This window comes from Centruroides sculpturatus, unplaced genomic scaffold (genome assembly GCF_000671375.1).
Source record: "Centruroides sculpturatus isolate CEXI.00-Female unplaced genomic scaffold, Cexi_2.0 scaffold1581, whole genome shotgun sequence".
Classification (NCBI taxonomy): Eukaryota; Metazoa; Arthropoda; class Arachnida; order Scorpiones; family Buthidae; genus Centruroides; species Centruroides sculpturatus.
In genome coordinates this window covers 38,624-63,664 of record NW_019385787.1, presented here as the reverse complement: position 1 = coordinate 63,664, position 25,041 = coordinate 38,624, and the positions used below count along the sequence as shown (strand labels likewise).

The 25,041-nt window shown below is 30.6% G+C and overlaps 1 protein-coding gene across 1 annotated transcript in view; it reads right to left on the bottom strand.

The window, feature by feature from the left end:
• The window catches only part of LOC111642141 (clathrin interactor 1-like), a 90,111-nt gene extending 73,133 nt beyond the window's left edge, over window positions 1-16,978 (bottom strand). The window contains exon 1 of the mRNA XM_023388418.1: window positions 16,752-16,978. Within this exon, the coding sequence (XP_023244186.1) occupies window positions 16,752-16,783 (32 nt within the window). The 5' untranslated portion in view covers window positions 16,784-16,978. The remainder of the gene's footprint in view (window positions 1-16,751) is intronic.
• Window positions 16,979-25,041: the final 8,063 nt, after the last annotated feature.

Genomic DNA, 25,041 nt, shown 5'->3' with positions numbered 1-25,041 from the left:
TAAATTTTTTTTACATNGTTTTTAAAAATTTTGTATTCAAAAAAGGTTCTAATGACCTGAAGAAGACGAAAGTGTATATCGTCGAAAACGCTCGTCAATTTAGTGACATAGGTGTCTAATTTAACGCTTATATGTTAAAAGTTTTTGTAAATTTGGAACTATTCCATTGTTTTGTTTTATGCCATGTGCTAATGAAGCATTAGACATTACATAAAATGCCTAGTTTCATTAAACAGATGCTGAAATATATACCTTTTCCAACATCTGCAGAAGCCATGTCTTCTGGTCATTTAAGAAGTGACCAGAAGAACTAGATAGATTCTGAAAGAAATGTCTATTATAGGATGTGCTAGCACTTAAAGAAATAGCTAGACATTTCTTAAAATCATTAATTTCATCATGTGATATATGATTATCAATGACATATATGAACATAGGTTTAGTTTACTAAAACGACTAAAAACAGTTTAGTTTTTATAAATTCTATGAATCACCCTTTAAACATTTATTATTTATTTAATTACTATTTTTTTCTAATAATCTATCTATCTATCAGAATTCCATATGACAAACTAAAACTGACTAAAACTTAGGAATGTGACTATCACATGCATCAGTAAATTTTACTTTTAATAAGCATACAAATATAAACATCTGTACACCCAATACAGTGGGTGATCGATTAACAAACAATCCATTCCAAGACTATGTTTGCTATCTAATTGTTCATTAACCAATTATCAATTTACCATAGATTTTTGTGGAAATTTGATTAATTTGTTTCCCAAATAAATAAAAAATTATATATTTTATTACTATGTTTATTTACATGTAATAAACAAACTAAAAGCAATCTTCCATTTTTCATGGCAGCACATCTTTGCTTCTCAGATGCAATTTTCCTTACTCCTTTATCTGCTTGAATCTTTTTGATTACGTCTTTCTTAGCTAAGATTGTATCTACTGTAGCTCTGTTGAAATCATCTGCCTACAATATCAGACATCATCTGCCCACTCTCTACCTTGGCTATCTTGCTTAGTTTCTGTAGTGAACATTGTTCTTGACACCCCACTCTTTGTAGGCTCCATAATATTATCAGCTTTTAAAATAAAAAGTTCAGAAAAGAACTTATAAAAATTCAGAGAACAGAAATTAACTAGCGCAAAACAGGTTATGTATACAACTGTGAAAGTCTTGTTCCATAAGCCATGTTTAGATGCCATAGATGCAATTAAAATATGGTTTTATAAATCTTGAACTCAGCATCACTTCATCTTGTCTTTGTTCTGTCAGATGTTCATTGTCCAAACATAAAAATGTTTCGTGAAAGTGTATGTTGTCTGAATCATTCATTAAATTGATCACCCACTGTATTTATATTAAGACCAAATGACTGCCAGATTAGATCAGGCTATATTCCTGTTACCATTATGGTAATAATTAATGCCAAGTTATTTGGCGAAATTACTTGGCATTTAATTATTACCGTAATAGTAACAGGAATATAGCTTGATCTAATCTGGCAAGAATTTGGTTTTAGTAAGCATAAACTATATTGAAAAGAATAATGTATTATACCATATAATTTTTTTTTTTGTTATATCAAATATGTAATAATTTAAGTCAATTTTTTGTAACAAAAAAAGGAATAATTATTATATTTGTCACATTTAAATCATTTGTCCACTATATCAAAACAAATTTAAAAAATTAAAGTTCGATTATTTTATTTTTCTTTAGAAAAAACAACATTTAAAGCAATTTGTTTTGATATTATTTAAAATACAAAAACCAAGTGAAAAAAAATTACATAAAAAATCTTTAGATGACATTAAGAAAATTTAGAATGGTGTCTACAAGCATTTCTATCTGGGAATAACATTTAAACATATCAATATTGTAAAGTACTGCTAGATTAAATATTCTACAGTATACCAAGTGCCAGGTCTGAACTTCTATTCAGTTAAATTAAATAAATCAAACAAACAAAACACAAATCAAGTTACTTGAAATTATCAATGAAAACATTTAAAATCAAATAAGTTTGTTTAATAAAGTTGCAATTTACAAAAAAACCAAAGTACAAATTGCCCTAAAATTGTAATTCACAAAAAAAATGATTGTAAGCAATTTAAATTTTTTTATTAGTCTAACAATATCACCAACAAATATTTAAGGAAATCAAAATTTCATTATTATTCATTACTAGGCAAAAATAGGATAGAATTCAAATTATTTTGAAATTTTTGAGAACAAAACCTAAAAAAATTGAAGGTTCATTTTCAGCTTTGCCTTTATTTATATTTTGAAAGCACTGACTCAAAACTCAAAAAAGTGCTAAGTCAAAAAATGTTAGATTTAATAAATATTGAATTACTTTCCTTAATCCTTTAGGATTCTGGATTTGTGTTTGTGTACATGCAAACACACACAAAGAGAATAAACAAGATATGATATCATCAGAAGAATAAAGCAGATAAACTGGCAATGAGCCAGTTATATTGTTGAAATAAATGATAATTGATGGATTACAGGAATAGATACTTTAAATACTGGATACCAAGAAGAGATCCAGGAAGAAGCTCAATGAAAGATAGGAGAATAAGAAGCAGAAAATTTGCTGTGTTACTTAGAAGAAGAAAGAAGCAAACAATATAAATTAAAATCTATAAAAACTGCATTGTGTTTTTCCAAAAACAGCTTAAAAATTCCCTCTTAAAGAGAAAGTTTTGTTTTGTGTGATAGCGGTATAATTTGTGAAGATTTGTCAGGAGGAGATATTAATTTAATTAATTTTTAAAAAACTGATAAGCATGATATAAACTTATGCAGTTTACTGTCATAAGTTTAATTGAGAAGTCTATGAAATAATATGAAGTGATTTAAAAATTATCAAAAGACAAACTATTACAATTAGTTTCACATTACATTCTAATGTCAGTTCTAATATATAATATAAATTGATAATTTTAGAGAGAAGAGGAGTTTCTCCTCTTCTCTCTAAAATGCATATGATTATATTAAGTGATTGATAACTATTAATCAAATAAATCATAAATTTTTAAAAGTTGCAAGATTAATGCTATTTGTAACATTGTAAAGGCATTAAAATTTTTTAGTTTCTCATTTTGAAGATGAAGCAGTATTTAATTAATGATCAACAAATATCGGATTAATAAGTATGACTAGTTATTTATTAAAAAAGCCAACTCTTAATTTAAAAAAAATATTTTAACACAATTAAGGAGTAATTATTTGAAGACAGTCCTTCCCAAAAAAAAGGAACCACTATTAACTTTGTGTTCCAGACAATACATTCTTGGCAACTGAACTTCCTTTCTAGGCTACAAGCCGGCAAAAAATCCTTTAAAAATATGTCTTCAAATAATTCATCATAATTATCGCCATCGAACGAAAATCTACACAAATTAAGGAGCTTAAACAATATCAAAAGTCAATTTTAGAAAAGTTAAAATTTAAAGACAATTTAAGTAGAATTTCAAATATAATTCATATAAAGTTTATAATAAGCTGAAAATATATCATTTCTCAAATGGCATTGAATTTTTTTTGTTGAGTGATATCATGTTTCCCTGAAAATAAGACCATATCTTATATTAACTTTTGCTTCAAAAGATGCATTAGGTCTCATCCAAAGGCACTCGCTAGGCAAATACTTAAAATGACGACATAAATTATAATTACCGTATATTTCCACAGAAAAGACGATAGTTGAATCATAAAAGAAGGCCCCCAAAATCTGAAGTCATCCTATAGGACACATATATAAATTTCAATCTAATTTTTTTTGTAAATTAAAACCATTGTAAAAAAATGGACAAACTGTAATTATTTACTAGTAGAGAGTAGGGTTTATCATAAAACAGAATAGCCCATATGACGTTTTTGTGAATAGTCGAGGTCATTACCCAAATACCCGAATCAGTGTGAATGCTTGCAACAATAGCAAGACAGTGCTACCAGATGCAAGAAAATAAAATCTTTTAATTCAAAAAATTATGAATAGGACAATTCTGTATACACTATACAGTATTATTATCCAGATGATTATCACTGATCTAACCTAAATTCATAGGCCACTGATAGCTTGGGGGTTGGTCTTATAGGACAAATATACGCTAAAACTATAAAACTGACAAAAATTTATACCTCATCTTATCTGAAGGTCATCTTATCTGCAGAAATATATGGTAAGTATTAATGTCAATAATAATATTTATTTATATTTAATTATATATTATTATGTTGGGTTAGTGGGTTATACTCAGTTCACACCGGTGGCTGTGTACTATGCCAGACCAGAGTCAAGGCATAGCAACCAAAATAAAACTAAAATTAGTGTGTCAGCGTCTGTATTCAGGAATTTCCAAACAATATGGCATGTATTCAATATAGTGGCCTTCTGCAGTGTGATGTATGTATTTCTATTCAATTATAATGTTCCCAGGCTTCTGTGTAGTGTGTGTGGTATCACACCTGTACAGGAGAGAACAACAGGTACAATAAGCACCCTATCCATCCTCCACAGATCCCTTATTTCCTGGGCGAGTTCTGTGTACTTGCTAATTTTTCAGTGCATGTGTTTTGTACATTGTGAGTGTTTGGAATGGCTATGTCTATAATGTATGTGATTTTATTGTGTTTGTCAATGAGTGTGATGTCTGGTCTGTTGTGGTAAATTGTTTTATCTGTGATTATGGCTCTGTCGTAATACATTTTGTGCGTGTTATTTTCCAATACTGTCTGTGGAATATACTTGTAGTATGGTTCGTGGATGTCTGCCAATTTGTGTTTCTTTGCAAGCTCTTGGTGTATTATATTTGCTACTTGATTGTGTCTATGTAAGTAATCTGTCTGTGCCAAGAGCTTGCAACCAGAAGTGATGTGTTGTATAGTTTCTGGCATGATGTGACATTTTCTGCATGTGTCATTTGTGAGTGTTGTATCTTTGAGTATGTGTTTTCTGTAGTTTTTAGTATTTATGACCTGATCCTGTATGGCAATCATGAATCCTTCCGTCTCCCCAAAGAGGCATCCCCGATCTAACCAGCTGTTTGACGCAGTTTTGTCAACAAAATCCTGGGCCAGGTCGTAAGGATGCCTGCCATGGAGAGCCTTTTGAGCCCATGATTGCTTAATGTTGTCTATGCTTTTTATATGTTGTGTCATGTCTGTATGTTGTGAGTGTAAGTTTAATGGTGTGTTATTTGAGTCTGCTAGAGTTACTGCTTTATGTAACTGTGATGTTTCTTGTTTCTTGTAGAAAAACTCTCGCAGTGACTGTATTTGTTTGTAGTGAAGGTTAACTATGTCAATCAGGCCACGTCCGCCTTCTTTACGTGGAAGGGTTAATCTTTCTGTGGCGGATTTAGGATGATGTTGTTTATGCTTAGTAAGTGTTGTTCTTGTTTTCCTTTGGAGTTGCTCGAGATCTGTGTGAGTCCAATGTATAACTCCAAAAGAGTATGTGAGTACTGGGATGACATATGTGTTTATTGCTTTAACTGTGTGTTTTGCATTTAACTGTGTTCTAAGTATAGCGTTTAACCTACTTTGGTATTCTTTAATTAATCGTTGCTTTATTTGTGTATGTTCTGTTAGTTTGGCCTGTTGGAATCCTAAGTACTTGTAGAACTCGCCCTCTTCCATGGATTCAATAACGTCTCCATTTCCAAGTGCAAAATCTTCTTTCTTCAGGATTCCTTTTTCTATGTGAAGTTTTTTGCATTTGTCTAGGCCAAACTCCATTTGTATGTCCTTAGTGTATGAATGTGTGATTTGTAGGAGTTGATGAAGTTGTTTTTGTGTGGATGCATAAAGTTTTATGTCGTCCATGTACATGAGATGTGACAGTGTAAACTGTGTTGTTTTTTCATGTCTGATATTGTAGCCATATTGCGTGTTGTTTAACATGTTGGATAATGGATTCAGGGCTAGGCAGAACCAGAGAGGACTCAAGGAATCTCCTTGAAAAATTCCTCGCCTAATGAATATTTCGTTTGTTTGTATGGAAGTGTTACTAACCCTGAGATGTAGTGTTGTTCTCCAGTGCTGCATAGTGTTTTGGAAGAATGCAATGAGTGATGGATGTATTTTGTACATGTGTAGAATATGTAGCAGCCAACTGTGTGGAACACTGTCGAATGCTTTTCTGTAGTCTATATATGCCATGTGTATGTTTCTGTGTTGTGTGCTTGCCGTAAAATGACTGAATCTATGAGTAACTGTTCATTATTATTATTATTACTATTATTATTATTATTTAATTCAATATGTCCATCATTGGTTGCAATGGATGTATTAAATACGACCATCTGGCTGATGATCTTAACTGGGGCTTATTTTAGGGGTAGGGTTTTTATTATGACAATCCTGAAAAATGATGCCAAGGCTTATTTTTGGGTAAATACAGTATTTTTGCAATTATCTTCTGAACCAAGACAAAAATAAATTTCATATGTTGTTACTTCATTCACAATTACAGAATTATTAGTTACTGCAGTTATTACATAATTTCTGGATTTTTGGTTTACTGAGTAAATTCTATATATTCATCTATAAAGTAACTTCTCAAGTAGATAAAACTCAGTTTATTTGGAAAATACAGTATCACATAAAAAAGAAACCCCAGTCCACAGCTTAGCAGAAATGCAATATTAAAGTAATAAACAGAACATAACTGTTGGTGTTGATGTCAAAGATGTTAGAAATGAGTTGCTGTATATACAGTTGATGTGAGAGGTAACCAAGTCTAATGAGCAATCATTTATTGTGACATGGTCACAATGCCAGGCTGCAATTTTTAATTAATTTAATTTAAAATATATGCACTCCACCTCAAATTATTAGTAGTGGCTTGCCTCTTTTCCTTTAACAATAGAATCATGCTAGTCATCTATTAACTGCTTTCAGGGAAAGTTTTGAATTGAAATAATGTGACTTCCAATTTACATCAAAAGTTCATACAGTCGACTCCCCTATAACACGGGTTTCTATAGTTCGGATTCCTATATCACGGCAAAAAATTGCAACAGTATTTGTACAAACATGCTAAAAAAACTCCTATAATTCGGTAAAACGTCATTGCCGACTCGTGTCATGACAGGATTGGTCGAATCTAGACCAATGGTGGATATTGTACGAACCATTGAGTTTAAAGACTAAAAACCACTTATTATTTAACGTCCATAAAAATTATATTTATATTAATGACTAGCTATACCCGCAACTTCGCCCGCAAAAATTTTGCAAGCAAACCCCATTTATATTCAGTATTTCAACAACCATAATAATTGTTATATAACACCTACTGCTGAGAATGATGAGAATTGCCGAGAATCAAACGAACTATTTTCAATTTGATCAATTTTCTGGAACATTTACAATTGTTCTATAATCGAACTAATATGCAATAACAAATTCAAATTTAAAATGGTTCGAACATTTTTAAAATCGAAATAAATAAAAATGTTTATAACGATGTCTGAAATGTTATTAATTTAATACACCTAAGTACTCGATGAAGACTAAATCCTCTCCCTCTCCCCCGAGGGGGAATTTCGAAAAATCCCTTCTTAGTGTGCATTCTCATGGCATAGACTACTACAACGCAGATAAAAACAAAAAATCACATCTAAAATAGTACAGTAGAACCGTTCTTCCGGTTAAGCCTTAATGCTCTCCCTCTCCCCCTCACGGGGGAATTTCAAAAAATCCCTTCTTAGTGTGCGTTTTCATGACGTACCCTAACTGTGTACCAAATTTCACCTCTTTAGGTTCAACGGTTTGCTCTGGGCAATGATGAATCAGTGAGTGAGTGAGTCAGGATAAGCAATTTTATATATATAGATGATGTCTCCAAAGTTCAACAAATTTTTCGCAGAAAAATAACTTATCAGAAAACGCAGCCGCTGTTCGGTGTGCTGCTCCGCGACAAAAACAAGCTTAAGCAATGGCATCGTCAAATGGTGCACACTCAGTAAGTAATCCTACAATTTTTTGTTATAGCATAGTTTATATGGATTATTCCCAAAAAATTATACGTATGTTGGAAATGTTGAGCCGAATTAGTCTAGAAATCGATTAATTTTATGGAAGAAACCTTTCAAACAGCCTCTGTAAACTGCATACGTGCAGGGCTGTGATTGGCTGGACTCATAGAAAATGGATTCATAAAAACTGGAACTTATCTACTGTGTTATTGGGGGGGTTGACTGTATATAGTTAACTTAAGGTTTCTATATCTGGTCTTGGATTTCATATATCTAATTCCATTCTCCAGGTTAAGGAAGGACAGACAAACGACAGTGGAAATTTAGGGGTCTACAATTTTTCAAATTGTAGCCCAATCATGTTTAGGAACACATGGAATAACAGTGATATTGATGGCAGCTGTTGTTATCCCTCAAGTTCCTATATTATGTGTGAATTTGCACAACATGGAATATCCACTGATCAACCAATACAGTTTGTTTACTCCATGAAATATACTAACATCAGAGACTCAAACCAGAGAGACTACTTTTTGTGCATCACCCCAAATAAATAGGCTGACACAATTTCTGTTATCAAAATGGGGGATGGGATTTGGGCAGGTGAGCAGGAAAGTGTCCTTATTAAAATTTTGCCAAGAAATATAGAAAGACATTATTAATAATTTGTTAGTACTGTACATTATTAGTGATATTGATTTGGTGACAAAAAGACTACATAAATTTCTCTAAAAAGAATTTATTTACAAAAATGAAATAATGAGAAAGTTTTTTTTTTTATTACAATACGATATCAAATGTAATAGGTTGATTAAAATGGTGTACAGCATGCAGCCTGGAAGAAGCATAAAAAGAGAAATATATAAAGTTGTCTATAACTTGGTATTTTTAGTAGATTAGTATTGTTGCTTTTTAACAATGTGTGCTATTGTGGGTTTAATATTTGCCATATATGTGGTATTTCTTCTAATACAATTTCATGATAAATAATTAATACTATATATAGATTTAAGGATCACCTTCCATCAGATAAACTGTAAATAACCTTACCCTACTCAGCAGAGAATAAAATTACTTTGTGGCCCAACTGTCTTCATTTCAAGTGAAAGAGATCCTTGGGTACTAAAAGGTTGTGCACCACTGATGTAGGTTTCCTAGACTTATAACCAAGCATATTTTTCAGATAAACTTATTTTATATGTTATTTTGTTTAAGTTCTTGTCGTCTCTCACAATTTTATTTTAGACTTACTGCACTATAAATTACAAATTTTGCTTTATAATTAGCATTCCTTTCATGGCTTCAATATTTAATTTTGACTTTCACTTTTGACCATAGGAAATTCATGAGTGAAAAATATACTATTACAGAAGCTATAGTTCCTAGAAAATGGATTAATTTTATCAAATTATTAAAAATTGTTTTTATATCATTTTTGTGCATTTCACAAAGTATTTTGACTTATTTATCAGCTACATTAATTTTTTCTTCATTCATTTCTTCAAGTGTTTGATAATTATTGTCTTTATTAGCTTGTATTGACAAAATTGTGATTTTTCAGATTATTATTCTTTACAGAGAATGTTCTGGAATCAATTATTGTAGAAAAATCATCTCTTATGATGAAAAATAACCTGAAAAATCATTTGAGAAGATAAGTTTCCTTTGCTCATTTAAATATTAAAAAAATTATTGAAAAATATTAAATTTTTTATTAATAAAATGTGTTAAGTCTTAACATGATGTTCAATAAGTGTCAACTTTCTCCAACTTTTTAACTAAAGTTAAAAATACAGTAGACCCCTCCTATAACACGGTAGATACGTTCCGTGTTTTATGAAATTCATGTTGTACAAGTCCTTAAATACATGAGCCAATCACAGCCTGGCACATGTGCAGTTTACGGACTATGACTGCTTGAAAGGTTTTCTTCCATAAAATTACAGTAGAGATTCGCTTATCTGACTCAATTGGGAACTCAGGTTGGTCAGATAAGTCAAAAAATCAGATAACCGAAAAGAATGAAAAAAATACATTATTAGTACAGTTGACCCCCTTGTAACCCGAGTTCCTATAGTTCGGATTCCTATGTGATGACGAAAAAATTGCGACAATATCCGTACAAACATGGTAAAAAAACTCCTATAATTCGGTAAAACGTCATCGGGCAGCCGAACTACTTTCTGCTGTCCAGCGCCACGCTACGGAGAGTTTAGGCAAGTAAGTTGAGTTTACTATCGTCTGTACAGTATGTAAATTAGGTACCGTAAATCTAATACAGCATTAATTTTATACATTTCTTGTGAAAGAAACATTTCTTATTCAACAGCCATAAAAATTATTTATATTAATGATGTCTCCAAAGTTCAACGAAGTTTTCGCAGAAAAATAACTTATCAGAAATCACGGTCATCGTTTGGTGCACTGCTCCACGACAAAAACAAGCTTAAGCAATGGCGACGTCAAACGGTGCACACTCAGTAAGTAATCCTACAATTTTTTGTTTATAGCATAGTTTATATGGATTATTCCCAAAAAAAAATATACGTATTTTGGAAATGAGTCGAATTAGTCTAGGAATCAATTAATTTTATGGAAGAAAACCTTTCAAACAGCCATAGTCCGTAAACTTCACACGTCAGGCTATGATTGGCAAAGTCTCCTAAAACATCAATTTCATAAAAAACAGAACGTATCTACCGTCTTATAGGGGGGCGACTATATAGTATATTAGTATATCCCATGTAAATAGTATATTAGTATATCGCTATTAACCAACTTCGCATTGAATTTTCATAGATGTTAAGCATAACAAAACTTTTTTAAAATAATAATCGTCGCTATTGTATCGTTAAAAATTATTTTAAAATTATTTTATTGCTCACAAAACAAACAACCACTCATAATTAGAAAATTAAGTCTCGTTTAAATACTGGCCTCTCTTTCATGGTCGAGCCGGTGTTGCCAGCTAAAACATGCAAAAATTTAAAAATAATTTTAAAGTAGCCAAGACATACCCAAATATTATAGCGCCACATCACTAGCGGACATTTGAAATTTGCCAACTAGAATGGTTGGTTAACCGATGTGACGGTTAATCGGGGGTCAGATAATCAATGCTCTACTGTAATCAATTCTAGACTAATTTGACTTAACATTTCCAAATCACGTATAATTTTTTGGGAATAATCCATATAAACTATGCTATAAACAAAAAATTGTAGAATTACTTACCGAGTGTGCACTGTTCGATGACGCCATTGCTTAAGCTTGTTTTCGTTGTGGAGCGAAGCATCGAACAGCAGGCATGTATTTCCTAATAAACTATTTTTCTGCAAAAAATTTGCTGAACTTTGGAGACATCATTAGTATAAATATAATTTTATGGTCATTAAATAATAAATGGGTTTTAGTAGGTCCGCTGCTCGTTTAAATTCAACGGTTTGTGCAATATCTGTTATTGGTCTAGATTCAACCAATCCTGTCGTGACATGAATCAACGATGACGTTTATTTTACCGTTATATAGAAGTCTCTTTTAGCATGTTTACAGCACTGTTATATACGAATCCGAATTATATGAACCCATTTTATAGGGGTCTACTGTATTGTAATTTTTTCAATTATAAAGTGGGATTTTCTATTTTGTAGGAGAGTACAATAAAATTAGTTCATTATGTTTGGTGACTTACTAAAGGTTCTCTCAATAAAACAGAATGGCTTAATATTAAAAATATACGGATTTTTCAAAGTGTTTGTCTTAACTAATAGAGATGCAAATTTTCAAATACTAAGAGAAATTATCTAAGAAAATTGTTAATACCATTAAGATTCATTATATTAATTCAAATGGCAAGTTTTTTTTGTCCAAGGAAAACTAAGAACCATTTGAGGAGTCCACAAATGATCAAGAGTGATGTTTGCTTCCCTTTCAATTTATCATGTTCCTACACTTTATTCCTATGAAACTAGCACAGATTCACTTAGGATTGATGTATTTCTAACCACACAATACAGATGTATATACCTTTACTTTATAGGTTCTTACTAATATTAATATTATCAAGTTGATTTGACTAGATTGGTTTGGTATGTTGCAGACACTGGCCTCTAATTAAATATTAAAATGCATGACATTATATATCAGGGGTGGCCAACCTGCGGCTCACGAGCCACATGTGGCTCTTTGAAGGATTATTTGTGGCTCTCGATAAATGTACCCGAGTTCCGTTTTCATTTTTGTGTTATTATATTTTAAAAAATTGTTATTGTTCCGTATGTGTTTCAAAATGTCTTTTAAATTACTAACAACAAATATGAAAGACTAAGTGCAACGTTGTAACAAAGTTCATTTCTGTCCAAGTTAAGAATGATATGACTCATTGAAAACTGCGCGAACGAACATAAACAGTGGCGTAATCGTCCGTTATCAACCGACTCCAGACTGATTTTGAATTTGTAAACTGTCATTGCAATGGACAGTTGACATTGTGCTCTGGAGGAAACAATTTGTATCACTCTTGCTATGAATATAATTTGTAATCTGGATTTTTTGCATACCTTTTTAATATGTATTTAATTGCAGCTCGCGAAAAATTTCAGATTTTGAAAAATGGCTCGGACTATCAAGGAGCTTGGCCACCCTAGTTATATATATTATTAAATCAGAAAGATAATTACAACAGTGAATCTCTTAACTTGAACATTTCAAATATCTAGGATCTGAAATCAAGAATACAGAAACAAAAATAAAATTAAGAAAGATCAAAACACTGAGTACACATTACTCATTTTACTGAACACATAATATTTAGAAATTAAAACTGATGTTTTACAGCAACTAAAATTCATATATGCATGAAAACTCTCGGAGTTTTTCATACAAATTGGCTTCCTTCCAAGTGAAAGACAAATATGATTAATAATTTTAATACAACTTGCTTGTTTTGTTTGTTGGATTAATCTGACTGATTGCCTATCTAGTATATATTGGCAGGATTTCTGGTCCAAACCATTCTGGTCTGCAAAAAACTGTTCTTGTCAAAGAACAGTTTTTTGCAGACCAGTCTGGTTCGGACACCAGTTTCATAATAAAGATTAAATAATTTTAAGATTAAGGCTTTCTATGAGCCACCAAACAGTTTGCCTATGTTTTCTCTTTTTCTAAGACAATCTTTGTAAAATATACTAATGAAATATTAACTGGAAACCATATAGATCTTACATCACAGTGATAAAATGGTTTCCAGAGATAGAAAGAGCACAACAGAGAAACAAATCAACTATTTAACTGATTATAATTATAAATACTAAATTTGTTTCTATTGTTCAATCTCAAGGAAAATTCTCTTATGAAATATTCTTATTTGTGTATATATATATATATATTATATTTATTACCTTAAGAAAATTAATTAAATGTCACTATTTATCTATCACAGTTGATATTAATTATATGAATGTTCTTTATATATTTGTTAATATACTTTGTTTTTTTTTTTCCATTTATAAATACATTCAATCTCTGCTCTAGTAATTTTGTCTTTGTTTTCCAAACTTAACATTTCATACAAATCTTAAAAGATTAAATTATCTATTATTTTTCTGTTATGACTAGATACAAAACGATATAATAATTTTACATTAACCAATAAATCAAGCTATTGCCCAGAAATATTTAGAAATGAAAAAACACAAAATATACCAAAAACTAGTAAAATAAAATTAATGATATAAACATTTTGCCTGTTTCTAACAAACATCAGATACATCTTAATGAATATCAAACAGAATAATGTTAAGTAATTGAACATATTTAAATATAAAGATGTGAAGTGGTTTGAATCTTACACTTGTGCATTGATATGGTGTTACCAATATAACACACAGAAATTTAAAAATTACAATTTACATTTTAAAAAATAAAAGTCCATCAGTTTTAGACCCCATTTTTGCTGATTCTGAAATGTGTCCTCAGTTGAATTGTAAATGATATGGTCCACTTAGCTTTATGAATAACTATCACAAACACAAACTTCCTGTTTACATCATGTTTTATATTAATAAATTACTTAAATCTAGGAACTGTAAAAAAAAAAATGTATTGATGATTAAACAAAATTTTCTCAAAATCCAGAGAATAACTAAGAAGAGAAACTACAATTTGTACACAAGAAAAGAAAACATGGCCATTCCATTTGACATCTCAAATTGGATCTTTACTACAATGAGTTAGAACTGTAATTTCAGATATGCATTAAATGACTTCATTTATGTATAAAAATAATGCATAGTAGTCATTAAAACTAAATGTACATACTGTATTTAAAGTATCAAAATGTACTGACTTTCAAAAAACTCAATTATTAATTGCTATGTTAATTGCAGATAGCTTTTATGAACCAGAATAAACTAAAAATTTTAGAACATTTTTGCTTTACATTTGTCAAGTAAAATTATATAATTTTGAAATAATCTCTCAAAAACTTTAAATCTTATCTAAGTTCAGCAACCAAAAGAATCTTGCATTTTGCAATTGACTTTAATGTTTTAATACTCATTTGGGATCCTTTATTATTATTATTATTATTATTATATAATGTATGTAATGTCACTTAAGACAAATTATAAAGTTTTTATTAGCTCAAGAAAATTTGTATGTTATTTTCAAAGCAGTAAGTAATAACATTTTTTAGAAGTATTTAATTTGAATTAGTAGTCATTTTTAAAAAAAATTTATTTTGCTTGTTAGCAAAATCATATTGTTTTCTATTATTCTATTATATTAAACTAATAACAGCTTGTAAACTACTTTTTTATAACAGGATGAGCTGAGAAAGCATTATCTCAGAATACAGTTTCATTTCTATTAACAAAAAAATATTTTTGTAATTGTAAAATACATTGGAAGAACCATGCATAATGCTTAGTAGAAAAGCAAGAAATGAATTGTTCTTTTCTTGCCTTTCTACTAAGAAAAAACAATATGGATTGTTCTTCCATTACAACAAAAAAAAAAAAAAAAATACTATTATCAGATCAATTGCAAAATACATTATAAATAAAAAAATTTCAAAATTTTAATTTAAACTTTTCACATTCAAAATAAGTGCTATTCATAATTAAGCACAGTATTTATTTATAAAAGGTAGTTAAGAATTTTCAAAAATTTCTTAGATACAAGGGAAAAAAGTAGTTTAATAAGTCTTTTCAATCTTATAACATATTAATCAGTGTAATTGATAGAACAGGTTCTCTAATAGTCTTCATTCTGAATCCAATAATTTTTTTCAATATAGGGTACCTCCTAGGTCAAAAAACATATTAAAGTTTTTTTAAAAAGTTTATAGGTAAAATTCCTAAAAAGACTATTGAATAATGATTTCTTACAATAAATTTTATACAATTATAAAATACAATAAAGTTAGTTATTTGAAAAAGAAATGCAATGTAAAAAATTTATAGGGATAAAGTGGATGTAATTTAAGCACAATTAAAAAATTGTATAATTAACAGAATCACAGTAATCGAAGCGAGTACTCATATGACATTTAAAATTGCAAATACAGTACGGTTAAAAACAAATCATCTGACAGTATCAAAAGTGAACTTACCAATAATAAAAAATTAAAAAGAAAACATTAAAATTCAATTGAATTTATTAAACAACTTGCTTTAACAACACTTTTTATATATATAAGAAAAAAAACACCATATAAAACCAAACATGATGTTATAAAAAAATGTTCTTATAACATTTCTAAAGTTCCTTAAATCAGTTTATAAAAAAAAGGTATATTTGAGCTCATTAACACATTCTATTTTATTTAATGTAATAACTTTGTTAAAATTACCAGTATGTTTTAACCGTCAAATACAATCAGAGGGCAATCATCATCATCGGCAAGATAAAACTAAACCACACTGACATTTCAAATACGGGTCGGTACATATTTCCAAGAAATTTTACGGCCAAATGAAAATTTGCAAGTCAATTCTGGACACAAGCTTCTACAGAACTAATCTATGTACACTAATGCAAAACAAAACAGTTTGACTATTTTGCTCACGATCTTCAATTCGCACAAAGACAAACTAAATTTACGACACATACCACAAGCATTTACCCATCAATTATCGCAAACAATTTTACAAGTCCGGCATAACTGAAATTATAGAAATATTTTATGCAACACACACGCAGGAACCATAAATAAAATCAAAATGGTTTGGGACGAAAAGATACCAGCTCTTTACTTGGATTCATTTTTAATTTTACATTTCATCACATGCCAATAAAAAAAAAATGCATCATCATCTTAACTTGAAAATGTAACTGTAAGCAAATTTGTTAGCAGTCATGTTTGTGGAATTTGTGGGTTTATAGAATATTAACACATTCCAAGTCGACCTTGTGACATTCTAGTTTGGTGGGTGAAGTAATTTTGATGTTTACGAAGGGAAAAATTTCTGTGATTTAAATCGAAACTTCATCGTTTATCTGTCTGATTTCAACACATTTATTTTAGGCTTACTTTCCTTTAATTTTTTATGCTTGACGTATTGCTTACGTGGCTAAGTTCGGCCAAGATGTTATTTAACCCAATTCTTTATTTGAAAACGACTAATTTACCCGAGTTTTATTGAAAAAAAAACCATTTCAACAGTTGCAATAAAGCGAAAATGCCAGCAAATACACATTTTGCACTAAGGGCGATTTAAGCCTAAAAGTTAACTTACACTCGATCTGTTATTTCTCTAATTCTCCACATCGTGACTGGACGGAAACTTCTCTTATTTATTCCTACGGTGAGTTCTTTTAGTAAAGATGTTGTAGCCACACTTTTTAAACTAATTAAATGCGGACCGATATTGTTTTCGATCTCTTTTAACTATCTACCTTTAAGACTTCGACGTCATAGCCACAGTCACGTGACTCGTACGCCCCCATTTCCGGCAATAGATGGCGTTGACTACGATCCGTCTCCGGTGATTTCCAATTATTAAACTTGGACTGTAATCGCCTTAGACGAATAAAACCGGAACAGACTACTTTTATAATTCTCCACTTCTTTATATTATTTATTTAAACATGTTAATTAATTATTTCGTTTTAAATGAGAAAATTATTTTCTTTTTGGTTTGAGCGATAAGTTTTTAAAGGAAAATTTATTTTTTTTGAAAAAAGTACTGTACGGGTGTAGCCTAAATGCTTTTCCGGTTAAAATGGGTAAACGAATTCTATTGTTAGAGTTTTCAATCATTCTGCGGGTATTGTGTGAATGAATGATAATAAATCATTATTATTTTTTGTCGATTAAAGCCTTGCATGAGTTATCCTTTCGAAAATCTCCTAGGCTACTTTTTAATTCCATATCGAATATTCCGAAAATATTCGGCAATAAATTTCCGTAGCTAAAGTTCGACGACGAAAGTTAAAATAAAGAATAAAATGTCATAATTTAATTTATTATAGAATTAAAATTGAAATATAACATTACTCGGTTGTTTTGTCTTGTTATAAGCAATTATTTTAATAAGACGGCCGGATGGCCGAGCGTCAAGGTTCGATCTGGGTCCTTCAAAGCCTACCGCTCTGGGAGACCCGGGTTCGAATTCGGACGGGTGGATAAATGCCCAGGAATTTTTCGGGGGTGGTCCGACAGGATATGTCGGACCCCGTTTCTCACCACCCTGCCGTCTTAGTGCCCACAGGGCGGAAAGAGTAAAAATAATTGTTTTAGTAGTGTTCATATTTGATTTTGTGTTTTCGCAGGTAAAATTTAAAATAATGTAAATGAATATTTCTTCGTTAGGTTTATATATAAATGCATAAAATAGCATAAAAGTTAGAAATTCGTAACCATTACGAGATAGAAAAATATTCGGTACGAGAATATTTGGCTTCGATTTTTGGACTTTAGTCAAACCGCTAAATTGTGAAATAAAATTATTTATAAATTGTGTATAAACAATACATTGTTTTAATAGAATTCTTTTTGTATTTGTTAACTACGATTTTATTTCTGAATTAATAATTCAAAATCAGTTTAATCTTCAAAAATCTTTTGTAGATTACAATTTATTATATAAAATCTGAATTTTATATTTTTGTTTAATAGTTCTTGTAACTGATGTACTGTACGCCTTTTGAAGTAAAATTAATACTGTATATGAAAAACTATTTTACATTTAAATTCTTGAATAAATTGAATTTTATTTTAATCCTCGAATTTAAGTAATGTTTAAATCTCAATACCTTGCTATATATATTATTTTTAATAAGTTTCTTGTTTTTATTTTAGTGTCTGTTTTATATTAATTATTAAGTGGCATATCCAGCGGCGTACCCAGGATCTGAACTAGAGGGGGCAACTCATATTACTTTCTAGGAAGTGGGGAGGGAGAGAGAGATTTCAAGACAGATGGCTCTAGTCTAGTCACAATATTCATTATTCAACCTGATACTAAATTGATACGTCTGTGCTGTGTGTCAATTACTACACTTTAATTTTCTTTCTAGGGAGGGGCAGCTGCCCCTCCCTGCTCCTCGCTGGGTACGCCTTGGGCTTATCCCATCAAAGTAAACCGAAACCAAACTCGATGTGAGCCTAGTCGAACCTAAGATGATACGGTAAAAAGGCCTTGTAGTTCCCACAGGGCGAAAAGAGTCAAAAATAAAAAAGATGAAAGACAATGTTTTATTTTTCTGTCTACTTCATAAACGGCGTGGCACAGAACAATATAATCTTTTCGACTTTTTCGGCCTTCTAAATTTTTAAGACACCAGTTACTTGTCTTTCTGCCCAGTGTACACATTAAGGCCTAATACGTCGACCGAAACGTAAGCTAAAAATTGCATTCGATGGTCTTTCTGTATCAAATTTAAAGACAAACGGGAACGAAGTACGAAAAATCAAAAGATATGCCATCTGCTAGCTATGATTTGCCTGATAAAAATGGTGCTGGAGAAAATTTGTGTCGTATTTACTGCCAGAAATGTTATCGTCACGGGCACGTTAGTTGCATCATTACTAAACGGCCTTCCTATTGGTCTATTTTTTACCATTCCGCTTTCCGCGACGGAAAAAGTTGAAAACGTTTAACATTATATTCTATCGGCTTCGATGATAAACATTTTAAGCTTCCGTCGTCCGTTTCTGCATGCGAATACTAGACCTAAAAAGGCCTTTTTGTCTTTCTCATTATGGGTTTGACTAGGCTCTTAAGACAACCGGTTTAATGGAATAGAAAGGACCCGATAAATCTAGTACAGTAATTCGTTTATGAGTTACCTTAATCCACATAAAATATCAGCAAACAACACATGTTTGAATAATATAATTAACTTAATATCCACGTGTTTAATTTGTAATTAACCTTCAAAACATTTCGCTTTTCAAAAAGATATTACGTATTCTTACGACACGCAAATTTTATAAGAAAAAAAAACGTTCGTGTTAAATAGCAGAAATTTAAAACAGCGTTTTAAATTAAAAAATGAAATAAAAACTATAAAATTTCAGTAAAATATAATAGCGTACAACGAAAGGAATTAAAGTTACATAAATAGTGAAAACAATAATTCGTCTTTGAATTCGATTGTGTACATAACAAAGTGTTTTAGAAAAACATAACTATCAAATATTTTGTGGAAAATATAAAAATATTTTCGGCATTTTTTCAAAAAAAAAAAAAAAACTTTTTAGATAAGTCAAAACTTCATTTCAAATGACTTTTTGAAATCATTTTCAATCATTTTCAGTGATTTGAAATCATTGAAAAAGCTATGAAATCAGATAAATAGACTATATATAAATATATTTTCATGTTAATTTTTAAACTCCGTAGTTTTGTTTTTATTTTTTATTTTTAAGAAACATTCAATGTAAATTGTTTGAATAATAATTTAATCAGTTATTTTCATAAGAAAACAAACATTTGTGTTTGTTAATTTCCTTTATTGTTTTACGTGTAGTAAATAGTAAGTACTGTGAACTTGTTTAAATACATCAAATACTTTTTGCTGAAACCACAGTGCAATTATTATAATAGTTTCGAGCAATAGAATCGGTCTAAAGAACGTATTTCTCAATTTCTCAAAAACATTCATTTAATGATTTTGAGAATATTTTGATGATCCCGAAGCCAAGAGATCCGGCAAAACGAATGGAAAATTATTCCGTAAAATTTTATCCAGTTTTAAGAAAAATTAGCGATTTATATAAATTGTCATAATGATTTTTATTTTGCATATTTGTTTTCTTACAACGAACATCTTTAGTTTGGACATCACTAGTTTAAGGCAACGCAACCAATTACCAGTGTTCAGTGGTTTTATCCTCTCGACCACTCGAGAGGGCCTTTTTAATCATACCCGTTGTGGATTTGGCCAGGCCTACAATAGGGACTACCGAATGGCATAACACGGGACGCGAATTTTTTTAAATATAACCTCGATAAGCAAAATCACCGTCAGTTCGTACTGTGATTGGTTAAAACCTGTAGTTAAAAAAAGCTCAAACTACCAATGAAAAGTTCTAAAACTTTTTTAATTTTTAAATAAATAAGCAATTTTCCTTCTTCGTTCACAATTATATATTTTTAAATGCATCATTTTTTATTTGCAAGAAATCCGATATTACCGAAATGTTTACAATTTTTTAAATATAAGATTTATGCTGATTTTTATATAAACGTCATGTTTATGTTTTAATTGACAAAAATTTTACAAAATTTTAAAGATTCAGATTTAAAAATAAAAGCTATTTTCAATTTTGTGATTTTATACTTGCACACTTTATACATCCAATTAGCACTTTTACATAAATATAAAAATGTAACTTTTCTGAATAACTGAAAATGGCTTATAATTTACACTATTTGCCAGGTTTTAAATATTTTCCAGTATTTTTTTTTGCATAATTATATAATTTTTTAAAGAAATAAATGTCTATCCACTTTTATCTGGTATTTATAATTATATTTATAAAGGAAAGATATTGATGAATTCTTTTGTATAAATTAGTGATGTATATTTTCATATTGTATACACTTATTTGCTGTTTTTACTATCTGTAACCAGTTGTATATACAAATTTAAGCACAAAATACCGATGTATACTACTACAATTAAGAATATTCGCTAACGGTAATTGTCTCGTTTCGTACGAGCAATGCCTCTAGTCTAAAATAGGCGCTTCGGTCGTGGAGAGTTTTGACCAATGGCAGCGCCAGCTGACGATACTTCTGCTTAATTCCTATGGGTGCTCTCTCAGATTGACTTTCCGGTTCCCAGGCCGTTCTAGGAAAAGGCTGATCCACAATATTGATCAAAATTTACAGGAAATGCATAACAAAGTCCAATCTGAATGAATTATTTAAAAAAAAAAATGCCCCGATCCATTTTACCATCTGAAATCTTTTTATATAGATCTTTATATTATTAACTCGGGTATACAGAAGCCGGATAACCGAGAGCGGTTAGGGTAGCAGCTTGACTCTCTGGAGACCCGGGATCGAAAATTTAAAGTTGTGTGTGGTGGACTTTATTTATTATTAAATTTATTTCCAGGAATTTTTCGGGAGTGATTCGTCCGGATACTTTGACCCCCAATCCCTCGACATCCGGTTCCCTATTGTGGGCCTGTCGAACTTATAATAGACTTGCTAATAAATAAATAATTTTAAATTTTTTGCCTGGAAAATTACGCAACCTGTTACTAAATTTTTAAAAATGTTATCAAAACTTGTTGAAATTATTGCAATTTTAAACCATTTACTTTATAACAATCTTACTCCAATTATTTTTAATAGATATTATTTAAAATACAATATTATTTATTGAATCTTTTCCAATCTATTTTCTTTTCTCATTTCTTTCTTTCTAAAACGTATTATAGCGAAAGAATTGACGTTACCGAACAACATGTTTTCAATTATCTCTTCAATAGCTCATTACAAACAAACGTTTCTAACGAACTATCGAGCTCTTTTAAGTCTACACTAGTTTATAATGAATATCAGCCCACAATATAAACTGAAGTAATTTGAGACTAAACAAAACTGATGTTAAAAAACAATTTAAAGTTTATTAATAGAATATATCAATATATTATATGTTTATTATAAATATTTGCAGTGGCTCATAATATTAAGAGATCTTTCCTCTCACCAAATAATAAACAAAAGAAGTTTCAGAGCATAAGTTATAGTGTACTTTAGTTTATAAGATGTCGGCCTTATACGGTCGAACCACGATTTAATGCCACCATTTCTTCGAATTAACATTATTTTTATTTTAATAGTAATTAATTGATGAGAGTTTATTATGGTCTACTTCTAAACCATTAAATCTGAAGTTAAAATTAAAATTACCTCTAAAACAATTATCATAAAAAATAAATAAATATTTATTAAGGCAATACAGTATTGTTTTTAATTTTAATCGTTTGAATTATTTTTAATGGCCTAATTTAAAATATAAAAAATTATATTTTAAAAAAAAGAATCCATTTTCTATTTCGAGTTTGACAGTTGGCATTGAGAAAACTTGAAAAAAAAGGATGTGAAGGACTATAACAAACTTCCTGAGCGAAAAACTCGCTATTAAGCAACCTTTTATCCGGTTTGACCATGAGTATTGTATTTATTCACAGCGGAAACAAGTCAAAAACTGTGACAACAATAATACCAGATATTGTTACTTAAAATAAATAAAACCAACACCTTGCATACGGCATTTTAATAGCAAAAAAATCACTTATACGTTTGAAGAGCCAGTCTTATAAATTAGTTAAGTGATTTATGCGGCTATTTCTTCAAAAATTGGCAAATTATCTCTCATGTATAAAGTTTAAATTTATGCTATTTCCAGATATAATCGATTTGTATTATTTCTCTTAATCAAAAGATTTCCTTCCGTCAAATAATTTTAAATACAATTAATCGATTTCTAATTTAAACTGTACAGTTAAATGTTAATTAATTTAAATATAAAGCGATATAACGAAGCGGAAAATATTATCACTACCCTCGCGCGGTCATTGTAGGGAAACAGTAGGGAACTAAATAAGCGTATTTCATCAGTCTGGCCAGTTGCCAGATCAAATGCAAATACATGAAATGCATTTTACCAAACATCTGGCAATTGGCCAGACCGAGTTTTCCAATTTCTGATTTGAACATTTGTGAAGAAACTGTTCTTCAATGATGTATCCTTACGATGTGATGTAATAATAAATTTATTTATTATTTCACTACCATTTCACGTGCAGAATTTGATGACTACTGTACGCAGAGTATATCTAACGTTAAAAAGTACATTAGGATAAAATAATTTGTTAAAAAATGATATAATATACGATAAATTAATCAAAGAAAGGAAATGACCGAGTAATTATACATTTAAGTATCTGAAAGAAAAAACTTGGAAAATAGAAATTTGTTAGAATTTCTATACATTAAAATACATTTCACAGTAAATTTGACAGTTATTATTAAAAGTGCTAAATATTTTATAAGGTTTTGCGTTATACGGCATTCAAATTTTATAATCATTTTATAAAGCGTTAATGACACGTGACAAAATCATATCGAAATTATACATGTTTCATTTATTACAATATAAATGTTCGAATTTCGATAGTTTACTCAGTGGCGTAGCGTGGGTGTCAGCCGCTCGGGGCGGAGGAAAATTTCGTCGCCCCCTTATTTAGGTATCTCAATTTAAAAGACTAAAATTCAGTTCCGTCACAGAATAGGTAATGAAAAATTCCGTGATCATTTCAATAGGTCCGAATCGTAGGTGCGACAAAAATATGAAATGGTTCAAATGTTTACAAGATATTATTATTATTTATTGTGAAATTTTGACGCCCCCACTACACTACGCCACAGAGTTTACTAATTTGGATTTGTCCTTCTCTAATTATTTTAAATTTCAGACGTTATATTAAGTCTATATTTGCCAGAAATGTTTAAAATCAAATTGTTAACCATTTCATTTCAGATTGTGGAGTACTGCAGCTCTCGCTTTTCACTCCGAAGAAACAACAGAGAAAATGATCGCACAGCGACCGAAGAAGCGGCCTTATCAAAAAACAACCAATCCGAGGAAGACAGGAGAGAGGTCACGAAGCGACCAAAGCCGGCCTTATAGGAGACGACCCACGCGAGAAGGGGGACAAAATGCCTTCCGGGAAGATTTGGAGGTGGAAGCTGGCCCCATTCAGGCGTCATTGGCAAGGAGGAAAACCCGGAAAAACTCCCGCTGCCAACTGGTCCGAGTGAGGCGCGAACACTCGATCGAACTTTGGTGTTTAGGGTCTGGTCACCACTATTAAGAAGAGATGGAGTCCACTCGTCCACCGGTGGGCTAAATTGTTAAGGATAATTTAGTTGTATTCTATTATTAAGTCAATTTTAGCGGTTAGGTTTTTTTCAATTTCGACAATTTTGTTTGGATTATAAACCCAACGACGTTTCAAAGGCAAATTAGCAATTAAGAATTCTTTTAAATGAATTTGGAATTTTGAAAAATATATTAAGCTTTACTTTTTAAAATATTATACGAATTTCTATTTAAAGGGTCAGTCTACCAGTCTGGGGGACCCGGAATGGAATCCGGACAAGCAAGCGCAGGAATCGTTCGGAAACCAGTCCCAAAAACATTCCTTTCCCGGATATGTTTGGCCTCGTCTCTTACCACGTGACCTTCCCCATTGTGAGTCCGGAAGAACCCACAACGGGTATTATTTTAAAAAGGCTCTCAATGTCACAGAACCAAAATACAGTAGAGCGTCGATTATCCAAAAGTCGATCATCCGAAAGAATTCCAGTCGGCAAATTTAAATTTTCGCCAGTGCTGTGGCGCTGCAATCTTTGGCTATGTCTTGGGCTACTTAAATATTTTACGTTTTTGATACTAAATTAACTTCTGAAGTATAATTTCTTATTGTTTTTATATTTTTCAATATATTTATTTTGTTCGTACAAAATAAAAAAATAATTTTTAACGATACAATAGTCT